This window comes from Phaethon aethereus (assembly GCF_964289735.1).
Source record: "Phaethon aethereus genome assembly, chromosome: 2".
Taxonomy (NCBI): domain Eukaryota; kingdom Metazoa; phylum Chordata; class Aves; order Phaethontiformes; family Phaethontidae; genus Phaethon; species Phaethon aethereus.
The window spans coordinates 93,542,338-93,555,709 of record NC_138582.1 but is presented as its reverse complement, the minus strand read 5'-3'; the positions used below and the strand labels follow the sequence as shown (position 1 = coordinate 93,555,709).

The 13,372-nt window shown below is 40.7% G+C and overlaps 1 protein-coding gene across 1 annotated transcript; it reads right to left on the bottom strand.

Moving 5' to 3' along the window:
• Positions 1–2,209: 2,209 nt before the first annotated feature.
• Positions 2,210–8,329, bottom strand: LOC309417873 (ovalbumin-like; the record flags this gene model as incomplete). The annotated part of the gene is made up of 7 exons (XM_082015448.1): positions 2,210–2,605; positions 3,667–3,822; positions 4,593–4,735; positions 5,914–6,031; positions 6,715–6,843; positions 7,481–7,531; positions 8,162–8,329. The coding sequence occupies 7 exons, from the start codon at positions 8,327–8,329 to the stop codon at positions 2,210–2,212; spliced, it is 1,161 nt and encodes a 386-aa protein (XP_081871574.1).
• Between the last annotated feature and the right edge of the window lie 5,043 nt (positions 8,330–13,372).

Genomic DNA, 13,372 nt, shown 5'->3' with positions numbered 1-13,372 from the left:
AAGGGCTTCAGAGCTGGATGCAATACTCCAGGTGGGGTCTCATCAGACCAGAGCAGAGGGGCAGAATCCCCTCCCTCAGCCAGCTGGCCACACTTCTTTGGATGCAGCCCAGGATACGGTTGGCCTTCTGGGCTGCGAGCGCAGCTCATGTCCAGCTTTTCACCCACCAGTACCCCCAAGTCCTTCTTGGCAGGGCTGCTCTCAATGCCTTCATCCCCCAGCCTGTACTGATATCAGGGGTTGCCTTGACCCAGGTGCAGGACCCTGCACTTGGCCTTGTTGGACTTCATGAGGTTCACATGGGCCCATTCCTTGAGCTTGTCCAGGTCCCTCTGGGTGGCATCCCGACACTCAGACATGTCAGCTGCACCACTCAGCTCGGTCTGAGGATGCACTCGATCCCACTGTCTGTGTCTTTGATGAAGATATTGAAGAGTACTGGTCCCATTACGGACCCCTGAGGGACACCACTCATCACTGATCTCCATCTGGACATTGAGCCATTGACCACTACCCTCTGGATGCAACCATCCAACCAATTCCTCATCCACCAAACAACCCACCCATTAAATTCATCGCTCTCCATTATGGGTCATGCTGGTCCCTTCCTGGTAGAAGATTGGTGTCAATATTGTTATCCTAGCCCAGAGTTAGGACAGACTGTCATTCCTCATCTCTCTATAAGCAATGATCCAATTCTGATAAAAGAATCATAGAATCATAGAATATCTCAAGTTGGAAGGGACCCATAAGGATTATTGAGTCCAACTCCCTGCTCCTCACAGGACTACCTAAAGCTAAACCATATGACTAAAGAGCGTCGTCCAGATGCTCCTTGAACTCTGGATTGGTTCCATGACCACTTCCCTGGGGAGCCTGTTCCAGTGACCAACCACCCTCTCAGTGAAGAACCTTTTCCTAATGTTCAGTCTGAACTTCCCCTGACACATCTTCATTCCATTCCTTTGTGTCCTATCGCTGGTCACCAGAGAGAGGAGATGGGCACCTCCCCTTTTGCTGCCCCCCTTGAGGAAGTTGTAAGCTGCAGTGAGGTCACCCCTCAGCCTTCTCTTCTCCAAGCTGAACAAGCCAAGTAACCTCAGACACTCCTTGTAAGTCTTGCCCTTGAGGCCTTTCACCATCTTCATTGCCTTCCTCTGGACACATTCTAGTAGTGTGATGTCCTTCTTATATTGAGGTGCCCAAAACTGCACACAGCACTCAAGGTGGGGCCACACCAGTGTGGTGTAGAATGGGACAATCACCTCCCTCGACCGGCTAGCTATGCTGTGCTTGATGCAGCCCACGACATGGTTGGTCCTTTTCGCTGCCAGGGCGTGCTGCTGACTTGTATTCAACTTGTCATCAACCCACCCCCCAGGATCTCTTTCTGTGGCACTGCTGTCCAGCCTCTCGTCCCCCAACTGGTGTGTTTAACCAGGATTACCCCGTCCCACGTGCACTTGAAATAATCCAAATGAAATGTATTTATTTGCTTAAACATGTTTTTATTATGATTAAAGGAGCAAAAGGGTACATCCACAAGATCCATTACATATGGAAAGCAATTGGAATAGTACTATGCCATATTTGGTCATGACAATTGAGCCAAAAATGTTTAAGGAGAAGTATGAATTACAAGATTTCTATAGTGCATCTTTAGAAAGTGAGGAAGAGCCTTGCAGTATCAGGAGCACAAAGAAAAAGCAATTGCCTTGTCAGAGTAGGAATTGTTGGTAAAAGTTTAGAATTTAATCTGGGAACTTTTGAGTGACTAATTCCAGAGGAGGGACCACAAAGCTTGGCCATAGAGAAACCTGGCTTAATAAGAAGGCTGCATTTTTTTCTATAAAACTTCTGCTGATAAATGGGATTGTGTTTCTTCAGTGTGATGATTTGGCACTATTATTGTTACCTTGCACCAGGAACATCTCTGTTCATGCTCATGCTTTCTTTGGGTCTAATTTTCATTCCCTTAACTTTTGATCCATGAGTAAATAATATTACTCTGCATAAAGGAAAGGCAAAGGGCCTCTGTTTTCATGTAATAATTTTTCTGACTTAACTTTGTTATTTTTTATTTAAAATAAAGCCTCCTGCTTTTAGAAAACATGGATGAAAGAGAGAATATGCATTTCTTTTTACCCTTGATACTGCAGTGCTTTGGGTCTTGTTGTGAGGGACAGAAATTCTTTCAGCTTTCTTCTCTTTAAGGGGAAAAGCATCTGCCAAAGAAGAGGATGCTGTTGGTTGGGTTGTGCTTGATCAAGAAGAGGAAAGGGTGGTCAGCCCTAAACTCTTCAGAGATACTTGTAACCTCCATCCCAGCGCTTGTTGAGCCTACTACCTCACTGCCTGCTTCATAGATTTCCACAAATGCCTCATGGACGGCTTCAGACATCTTCAGGCTCTCTGCTGAAGAGATGCCAGAGAGATTGGCTGATGAGCTGAACAGGTCGGTCACACCCAAGGCCATTAGGACAGATGTGAGGTTGTATTTTTCCTCCATATTCATGCGGGGGAGATATACTTTCATTTTCTTCTCTTCCATCATGTTAGAACTGGTCCAATCCATGAGTTTTTCAAAGGTGATGGCAGTCTCAAGCTGCAAGGAGGCAAGCAAATGAGATCTCTGTGACGAGAGCACAACTTCCTTTGTGGCAATGCAGTACCAGTCATGGGATTTTTTCTCTTTTAAACTGACTGCTCTTGGCATGGCATTTTTTTGAGGTACAGACAGATTAATGTATCTAAGAGAGGAAAGTAAACTATGACTCTTTCTGCTCTGCTCTGTCCTGCTTTCTGTTTCTTTAATAGGCTTGCTGCCAATTAGTTTTCTTAATGAGATGGCTGCTCGTCAAATTTCACGTAAAGCTTTGCCCTATTTATCTTCTTTGCTTGGGAAATATATTGAAAAATAATTTTGTGCTTTTGAGTTGTAAGCGCTATCTTCATTTAAGACCTCCAAGTAACCAGGTGTTAATGGTAACCAATTACTAATACCTGAACTATCATTTGTTACTGAGGAGGTTTAGCTGTGTTCAAATGCCTCTTCATTTTTATAATTTAGATTCTTTGAGTTAGTGTGCAAACATTTCAATGAACTCTCATTTGTTACATAACTTTTCCTATTCCCTGCCAATGACAATATCCCATGACTGTATCCTGTTCATAACAATAGTATATTATGTACATTTTATTTTCTGAAATTGCTTTAACCATTCTAGTACCCCTCATACTCAGTTTTTAGATAGTTTAATTTTTGAAGGTATGAACGAAACATTTTGAGCACTGCCAAACTAAACAATAATCACAACTAGTAAAGCTAACAGGAACTTCCCAGGAAGCTCTTCAGTGTGCAGGAATGGAGATATAAAACCTTTGGAGTTCAAGCTTCTGGAGTAACAGCTGTTTAGCTGAGAAGAATCTGTTCTGCAGTGACCAATATTTAACCCACTAAAGCAGTTCCTTAAGCAATCCATGCTCAGCACAAACTATTGCAGGACCACTGAGGCAGCTGCATGCTTCTATGCAACAATCCCATGTTTCCAGTGTTCAGATCTGTGCTGGTGAAGTGTTTTAGGATAACTTTATTGTGAAAGGCTTTGCAGCACCTAAATTTCACTGTGTTTATAGTTTTCTGAAACCCAGCTGCCAGGGCCATACCTGCTCCAGGCCAGAGACATCATCAGGCAATATGACCAACATGCTCAGCTGCCCGCTGGCATATGGAAGCTCCAGGATCTTCATCTTCTCAGAAGCCATCACTGCCACTTTAAATGAACCAATCTGATACATCATCTGCACAGGTTTGCTTTCTTGCTGCAAAACCAAATAAGATGATGTTTTTAGTTTTTTTAGTTTTCACAAAGATTATTCTTAGAGTGTAGAAATGGCTACTTCTGGTTAAAACTACTGATTCACAGAATCACTAGGTTGGAAAGGACCTTCAAGATCATCAAGTCCAACCATTAATCCAGCACCACCATGTCCCCTAAACCATGTCCTGAAGTGCCACATCCACACGTTTTTTGAACACTTCCAGAGATGGTGACTCTACCACCTCCCTGAGCAGCCTGTTCCAATGCCTGACCACCCTCTCAGTGAAGAAATTTTTCCTAATACCCAATCTAAACGTCCCCTGGCACAACTTGAGGCCATTTCCTCTCGTCCTATCACTAGTTAGTTGGGAGAAGAGGCCAACATCCTCGTCGCCACAACCCCCTTTCAGGTAGTTGTAGAGAGCGATAAGGTCTCCCCTCAGCCTCCTCTTCTCCAGACTAAACAACCCCAGATCCCTCAGCCGCTCCTCATAAGACTTGTGCTCCAGCCCCCTCACCAGCTTCGTTACCCTTCTCTGGACACGCTCCAGCACCTCAACATCCTTCTTGTAGTGAAAGGCCCAAAACTGAACACAGGATTTGAGGTGCGGCCTCACCAGTGCCAAGTACAGGGGCACGATCACTTCCCTACTCTTGTAGGGAAAACTCATGTTTCCCTGATTGCTCTTGTTCAGGAAGATGGTGCAACAACTTGTCTACTCTCTTCATAAATGCTACAAGACACCTTTAAGGTGATGTATGCCCACGTACCTCAGTCATTTTGAAAGGCACTGTCTGGGTGTCTTCATCCTTAAATGCTTTCTCCCACATTCCTTTGAAGTAAATGGCATTAACAAGGACCATTTCAGTCTGGGGATCCACAGAGCTTGGCTGAAGTATGTTTTTGATCATTCCTTTAAGAATGCGTAGGAAAAAAGAACACATGTATATAACACATCTGTGTATAACACATCTTACTTGGCAATCACAATGTTAAATGAAGGGTATGGAATTCATGGGGAGCAGGGTGTAGGGCAGGGACATTGTTTTGTTTTTGCAGCTGTAATCTTGTACTTCTGAGGTTGATTTGCTCACGGCTGTTGGCAATAGCTGTTGTTTCCCTCTCTGTAAAGAATTATAATGAGAGTTATAAGACCCAGAGATTTACTTGTTGCAAAATGAGCCTTTTATCTCAGGATGATCTCCAACCCAAACAGTAAACATAAATACTTCTGCTTCAAACAAAAGTTAAAAGGAGATGTCTATGTAAAGAAGGTAGCAGGAAAGGAAACCAGAATTTTGCTCTGCTTTCTTTTTATACTTTGTTCTTGTTTATTCTGCAGTCCTCATGCACAAAGCAAGCTCCTCCGTTGTCCTTTCCCACCAGTAGCTTAATCATGGCTTGGTTTTCTCCTTCAAAGAATGACACCACATCAGAGGTTGTGTGATTGTGAATATTTTCATTTCAGTTAAAATTCAGCATCTTTTATCTGTGTTTGCTGTTCAGGCCATGTTTTGAGGGGGCCAGGAAGAGACTGGAAGAATGGAGGAACCACATGGCAATGCAGTAGGGTAAAAATCGCTATTGTGGTACACCTGTTTCTATGCATTTCATACACCTCCCTATCATTCCTTAACTCTGTGGTTTTCCATTGCTCTTTACCTGTTAAGATTTATGATTAAATCATAAGATGCCTTATGATTGCATGCCTTACTCAATAGGCACACAACAACTCTGGGAAGCTTGAGGGCAAAGCAGACTTATCAAAGGATATCCAGATTCTCCACATTAGTGTCAAACCACTTGTCAATGTGTACAAAGAATATTCTAGTGCTGTCCGTTACATCGCGACTGGAAGTATTACATACCCACAAAGCCCCTAGAGATATAGAGAGTCCTCTAAAAGTGTCTAAGGAAAAAAAAAAATCATTAAATGATAGTTCCATATCTGGGAACCATTCTATTATCCAGGAGAAAGGACAGAAGGAGAGGTTTTGGTTTTTTTGCCTCCTGACTTAAGTGTTGCCATATGCTCTGCAGACATGGTGGTGGAAGAGAAAATACCTATGCTGATACTTGGCTTGCTCTTACCATTTGTCTGACTTTCAACCCAGGAATTGATGAGCTCTCTGGCTTGTTCTGCAGCTGTTTGAAAGCTGATAGTTTCCAAGCCTCCTTTATACAGTTCCTTCACACATTGTAAGTATTCCTGCAAAGGAAGAGCATGCAGTTTTCAGATCAGAATGCCAAAGCATTTTGCAAATGTGAAATGCAAGTCTGAAATTAACAGATATGAATAATCTGCTTATTAAGGCTAATCAGTAAGCCATGGTTCTAGTTCATAAGCATCTTAAGATTTGACATTCATTGCTTCAAGCAAGAGTATATGCTCACTTTTTAAAAAAATATTTTCCAGAACTGAGTTTGATCCAAAAATAGTATTTATTTCAGTTGAAGTATGGGGTTTTTTTCATTTTGACCACTTTTTAACTTTTTATATTGCAATGGTATTTTCCTTCAATTTCAAATTAAATGTTCCTTTCAATGGGAAAATCTGGAATATTTTTGAGAACCTGAAGTTATTTTTCAGGCTTGTTTTACAAGTTGAGAAAACAGTTGGGAGTTAATTATTTCCAACAAAAGTTACCTTTATTAATTATACCTCGACATTATTGGATCATGATTGTGCGTTGTACAAACATCTTTTTGGCTAGGCATATTTTTTCTCAAGACTGTAGAGGGCTAGGCCTGTGATAGAAGTTGTGAATCCTGTCTTCTATGTGGAAGAAAATTTCTTTAGCAGAATCTAGACTTCTGACAGTGCTTTTGCATTACAGAATGGTACAGCTTTGACATAGAAATACACTCAGATCAGATCTTAGAGCAACTTACCGGTAGGATTGGGTACATCTCATCAGCATAAAGTCTACTGGCAAAGCCGAGTGAATAATTGTCACTTGGTTTGGTGATTTGGGTGAACATGTCTTTAAGTGAAGCGTGGACAGTTACAGATGTGCTGCACTGAATCGTTGGCATGAATACAAATAAAAAGATAAATGATGTTATTCTAGTTTTAGTACTTAGCAGGTTTTTCATACTATATGAGAAGAGTAGAATAGTTCAGAAACTTCTGCTTACAAAACTGTTGTTCATCCTGATGTAGTTATAGCAACAAGACATACAATGTAGTAATTTTCTACTAAAAAATAGTAGAAATTTTCTACTAAAAAGTTTTCTACTAAAAAATATACAATTCTGTGCTATTTTTCTACTGTAATTTCCTCTTGCCTTTCTCAGGGGGACTCTTAATTACCCGCTATAGTAATGTAGCTCCAGCAGATCAGGTGGGCATTCCTCCATTCCCAACCAGTCCCATTTAACCAGTAACATTCAACTACCTTGCCTAAGCATACAAATATTCCTAATTTTCCCTATTTGCCTTATATTATGGTGCTGGGTTTCATCTATGCTTGTTCTGAATCCTCTGTTACCTCTCTTCTCTCTCTATTCTTATGAACCAAGTGTTCTCCCAACTGCTGGATGCAGAGCCCTAGCCACTCATCGGAGAGGGGTTGGAACTGCTGAGAGACTGCTTTATCTACTAGATTTTCTCCCAGGAGAAAGGGACATAGAGAAGGAGGTGAAGTTAGTTCTGTACCTGAGATTCAATACTCTCTCCAAATCCTGTGATTTTATCAAAGTGAACAACCTGTAATTGAAAATAACAGTAGTTGAAATAGCAGGTGTGACAAAAAAAAATTATGCAACTGAGGTTAAAACATGACGTTTGAAGTAAACCTGTTGGCTAACTGAGAAGCTGGATGACTCAAAAGGTGCAATCCACCTGTACCATCTGTGAATAGCTGTGCCTACTGTTGCCTGCTTAGATGATCTCTCTTTCTATTGAACATCTTGAAATCAGCTCCAGTGTGTGCTATTAATAATACTAACTTTCTTCCATGTGACAAGCCAGCCACTCTCTATGAAAAAAGTGAGAGCTATAGGAAACTCATGTAAAACATTTTGCAGTCTGGAGACATGTTTTGGCTCTTTTCCTGGAGATTTTATCTACTTTCCTTACTCTAAACAAAGAACCACTGGAATGTGTCATTCTCTTTGAGAATCCTACTGCTAACAATGATAAAATTAAAATTTAAATGCAGTTTGAAGGTTTCTTGCATTTCTTTAATACTATGGGCATTTGAGATGGCCACAGCTTTTAATAACTCTGGATGCAGATTTTTTAGCCTCTGAGCTATGCAAGGGACATTATCATATAATTAAGTGTTGTAGCTCTGTTGAGCAGTAGGAAGGTTTAAATCCTTAACTGTAGCCTTACCTTATCTATCTGGGCTCTGGTGTTTTCTCTTGCACCTAGGTAGACCATGGACAGAGCTGAAATGATGCTCAGTGGGGAGAAGAATATGTTCTCGTTGACATGCTGGACTTTCAGCTCCTTGAATACATCAAAAGAAAATTCCGTGCTTGCTGCACCAATGGAGCCCATTGTGAAACCAGTATTGTCTAGAGCAAACAGCAGAAGTACAATGACAATGTAATGATGGAATACTGTACAAACACAGCACAATGCGCTTTAATAATAGTTTTTAGGCAATGAAATATAAACAATTAGTTTTGAAGTCATTCTGTGGTAACGTGCTTATTGCTATGCTCACCTCATGTATGTTAGAAACTCTGTATTCATAAATCTATTTCTTTCTGCATTTGTATTCAGTTGCCTTTTTTGGCAGTAAAGTTCCTCAGAGGTCTTAAATCTGTATGTGATTTCTGTTTACCTTTTCAAAGCAGTCAAACAACAATTGCCTGTACTTATTTTCATTCAGTGAAGGCTGGAATTCCTTGGTACTTTGTAGTACCTTTAATGAAAACAAGAAAATATGATCTGTCTTTGAAATTCTTGCAAAGCTGTAAATTTGAAGTGCAAATTTTAGTAGACTTGCTCTAAGTTTGGACAGATGTAAGTAAAAGCAGAGGCTGGCTGAGTATTTTCTAAAAATAAATAAGTGCAGTAAAATATCTATTTGCTGTACAGCACTTACTGTCAGTAGATCTTCAAAGGCTTGTATCTTTACCCTTGCTTTGGTAATGGAAGCATGGATAGGCAATATAATTTATCTTAAGGTCACCTTGTCTAGGAGAGAGACTGATGCACAAAATTCATATTCTACCCTCTTGTGCTTTCAGATATAGCTTGCTTCGCTTAAATATATTTATATATACTACGCTAAAACCTTTCTGAGAACTGAAATTTTGTTAGTGACATTCAGATAGAATAGAAATGCAGACATGATAAAATAGCAATATCTATCACAATACAGCACTGTTAAATGGGTATTTTTTTGTGGCATAGACCAGTAAAAGCTTTATATTTGTTTCTGTCTGAGGCTCCTATAAAGTGCTGGACAGTGTAAGTGCTGTGTAACCACTATGCTTATATAAAGCACAACTTTTGAGGTCAGTTTCCTTCCTGTGATCTAGAGAAATTGTGGAACTTTGTTGTCTTTCAAAATGCAGCCCCTTATGTAGGTGCTTAATGCTGGGATCTCAAGTTTGTCTTTGAAGTATTAAACCCCACCAAGGTTTTTAGTCATCACGCTTGTGAGTATATACATACACTCGCACACATTTCTCTCACATTCCTTTCTGTGTACAAGTTCATATTTATAAATTATTGTAAAAATATGTCTGTACACCCACACACAGTTTTTATCATGTGTAGTGTTCAAAGCTGTATTTTCCAGGGATGCAACTGTTAGAGAAATTTCACACTAAAATAAACCTAGCAAATTCAGTGAATGCTACAGTTTTGCTCTCAGTGCACTCTGTTGAACCACAGGTTCAATCAGCAAACTTACTCCTTGGCTGCCAAAAGCAAGCTTAAGAGGTACTGAATGAGAGGATAAGTTGCTCTGAAATGAAATCATATTTTAAGCACAAAGTAATATTTTAAGCACAAAGAATAAACTTTTTAAAAGTCTCCTGAAAACAAATACTCAGGTTTTACACATAATAGAACAGTGTAGAACACATACACACAGGTGAGATTTGTAGAGAGCGTCATGTAAATATTCTCTCCTTAAAGATACCAAACACAACACAATAATTGCTCTCTTTTTAAGTTTAGGCAACAGCAAGAAATAATATAGTGAGAAGGTAAATTTTCCTAGAGAAATGCTTACCTTTCGAGCTTCAGCACCAAAGGCAATACAGCTTTCCAGCTGTATGTAGACAGACTGGCTGAGCCCTCGGGAATTTATACAGTCTGAATTGTGACCCACCCATTGCTGCCCTTCAGAAGTTTGACCTTTGACACCATAAAAATAATTTATTTGGATTAGGTCAGATTTTAGTTTCAATGGGTCCGGTTTTGATTGAAGGGAAGCAAATATTAGGTTTTTTATTCTGTATAGCAAAGTGTTTTCCACCAGTACATCAGGACTGTCGGCTTGGAAGAAAAGACTTCGAAATAATGCTCCTGTTCATTTAAGCCTCATTTGCAACTAGATACTGGGATGTTAATAAAAACAAAAAATGTGAAAACCTTAGTGATGGAAAACATAATTAGCTGTTATTAGTCAATCTGTCAATGATTAGTCAATTTGTTATTATGGTTGTAGTAAAAGGCCAGAGCTCGCTCTCAATTGATATGTTTCAAAAGTACAAAATGCAGCTGAGCCATGCTAGATGGAAGATGTGAGAACAGGACTTGGCCTATTATTCTACCAACAAAACTGGGGAAATAAAGAAAGGCGCATGTGAGAAAACGAATTGAGATGAAAGTCAAAAGTAGGCACATTTTCTTTGAAAAGTTGGGATATTTAAAAAAGATCTTTTGATGGGTGTAAAGGTTTTATAGCAAACTATTTTATTCTCAGGGAGTAATAGAAAAACATAGCCCCAGACAAAGTAAAAAGTAGTCAGTTCCAAATGTGTTTGTGGTATGCACTTGCAGTGTATCTCTCAGACCTTCCATGGGTAACTTAATGGCCTGACAGATGGCAGAGGAACTGTGAAATCCAGCTAAAGGGGTGTTCATGGTCTATGGGACAATCATAATATACAATAGCAAATATATTTCAGTTATAAAAGCTATTGTTCTGTATTGAAGTAATAGAATGGACAAACAGTAAAGAAACCATTCTGACCTCTGTAAAGCACTATGTGATTTTAGGGGGTGGAGGGGGCAGGGGGGGCAGAAATCCCAAAGTCAGTATGACATAATTCTTTCGAACATACATGGAGATGACTGTGATCTCTGTTAAGGAGAAGAGGTAGGCTCCTATACTGCTGTCAAAAGTTTAGACAGTACAGTTTTCTTTGCCTCAGTCTGCTTCCTTTTGTGAAAATAAACATGCCGTAGAAATGTACATTCTCCTTGCTGAGTTGTTGTCACCAAGGCAATCTGAGGACTTAGGCAAGACAATATTGTAGTGGAAGTGTTCTTTTTTGTTAGATCTCTACTCCACAAGTATCAGCCAAGTGTTTTGGTTTGGTTTTTTTGTTTTCCCACAGACAGTCTGACAGATACATATGTAGACTTAGGCACAGAATAATTCTTCCCACTTTTTTCTAAGTCAGGCCTACTGCTTCTGCTTCAGCCTTTAAGAAAGCCTGAAAAGCTTGTCTGCTTTTTCTGACGATAGAAGTGCTTCTTGGAGAACATTATCCCTACCTATAAAATACGTATTAGTATGTTGATGGAGAAGAGGAATGGGGAATGAGTCTCCCAGGTGCATTGTTAATCAAAAATCTCCACCATCTCGTCAATCAAATACCAGTAACAAGTTGTGTACATGTATTCAACTTAGATCTTTGTATCTGTTAATGTATAGATCAATGTAGACCAGGTGATCCTGCCACACTGAAACATCCTGGTGAAATAACAAGGAAAAGGAGGACAGTTTTGCCTCTCACTGAGGCAAGGAACTCTTTAGCAGCCAGCCAGGTGCTGGAGAAAAAATCCAGCCACAAAGGGATGCTTCCAGATACTTTAAAACATTAAGACAGTGCTACCATAGCTGAGAAGCATGGTTGAAGACCTCCTTGAGAGGGAGGCGCTAAGGAGGCAGTTTGAGTAGAAAACTTTCAATTTTTCTAGAGGCCCGGTCTGAGAAGATGTCACATGGATACAGCCAGGGGACGGGACAGCTCAGCTAGTACAACTCCTAGCTCACCCTCCCCTACATTCAAAGGGAGAGCAGCTGTAAGGGTGAGCAAGCCTTGTGAGACTAGGAGAATATGGTGCTTTTTAAATGGAAACTCTCTGGGAGAAGCTCTATCCTTGGCTGTATTGTCAGATGGAGGATCCTGAACAATTTCTGGCTTATGAGAGTCTTCACTACAGAAAAGGGGCGAGTTATCCACTTGTGGACAAAACTGTCAGCCACTTTGAGCAGACATCAGGTCAGGTCAGTAAAGGCAAGGTGTTTCCAAAGTAACCCTGGCATATATAATTAAGCTTTTAATTTTCTTTTTTTTTTTTTTGATTACTTACATTTTTATGAATATTGTTCAGTGTGTTGCCTCATTTATTCATATGTTATGAATAAATGCTTTTATAGACACTTCACCATAACCTGTCTTAAGAGTGGTGAATAACAACAGGGTGTTTGTCACCCAGCAGTTTGGTGTGCCAGTGAACCAAGGCACTGAACACTTAAACAAGTAATTTTTTTGTTTGTTTAATGAAAAACATTCCCTTTTTTGTTTCCACTGGCAGAGTGGGTCCCCTCTTCATTTGTGTAGCTCAGGAAGTGAGGTGGTACCACATGTATCAGCAGAGGCAGAAGTGCTTTCTAGTGCTAGGTGGCCAGAAGAATATCTGGCATATAATAAAATACTGGCAGGTGTGCCTGGATCCTGAGAGACAGGGAGTGTATCACACCTTGCTTTGCCTTGATGTCCACAAAATAATGGTTATCAGGAGTCCTTCAAAGCTGAAGATGAAAAGGCTGAAGAGAACATGCCGAAGTGAGCGTATCCCAGCGGTACGGAACTAGGAGGAGCTGTGGAGTTCCTCGAGAGTAAAGAGGCCTTACAGAGAGATCTGGATAGGCTAGAGAGCTGGGCAATCACCAGCTGTATGAAACTGAACAAGAGCAAGTGCAGGATTCTCCACCCGGGACAGGGTAATCCTGCTTATACACACCAACTGGGGGATGAGAGGCTGGAGAGCAGCCCTGCAGAAAGAGACCTGGGTGTTGGCGTTGATGGCAAGTTGAGTACAAGTCAGCAGCATGCCTTGGCAGCCAAAAGGGCCAGCCATGTCCTGGGGTGCATCAAGCACAGCATAGCTAGCTGGTCGAGGGAGGTGATTGTCCCACTCTACACCGCACTGATGTGGCCCCATCTTGAGTGCTGTGTGCAGTTTTGGGCACCTCAATATAAGAAGGACATTACATTACTAGTATGTGTCCAGAGGAAGGCAACGAAAATGGTGAAAGGCCTTGAGGGCAAGACTTACAAGAAGTGGCTGAGGTCATAGAATCATAGAATCATGGAGGTTGGAAAAGATCTCTGAGATCATGAA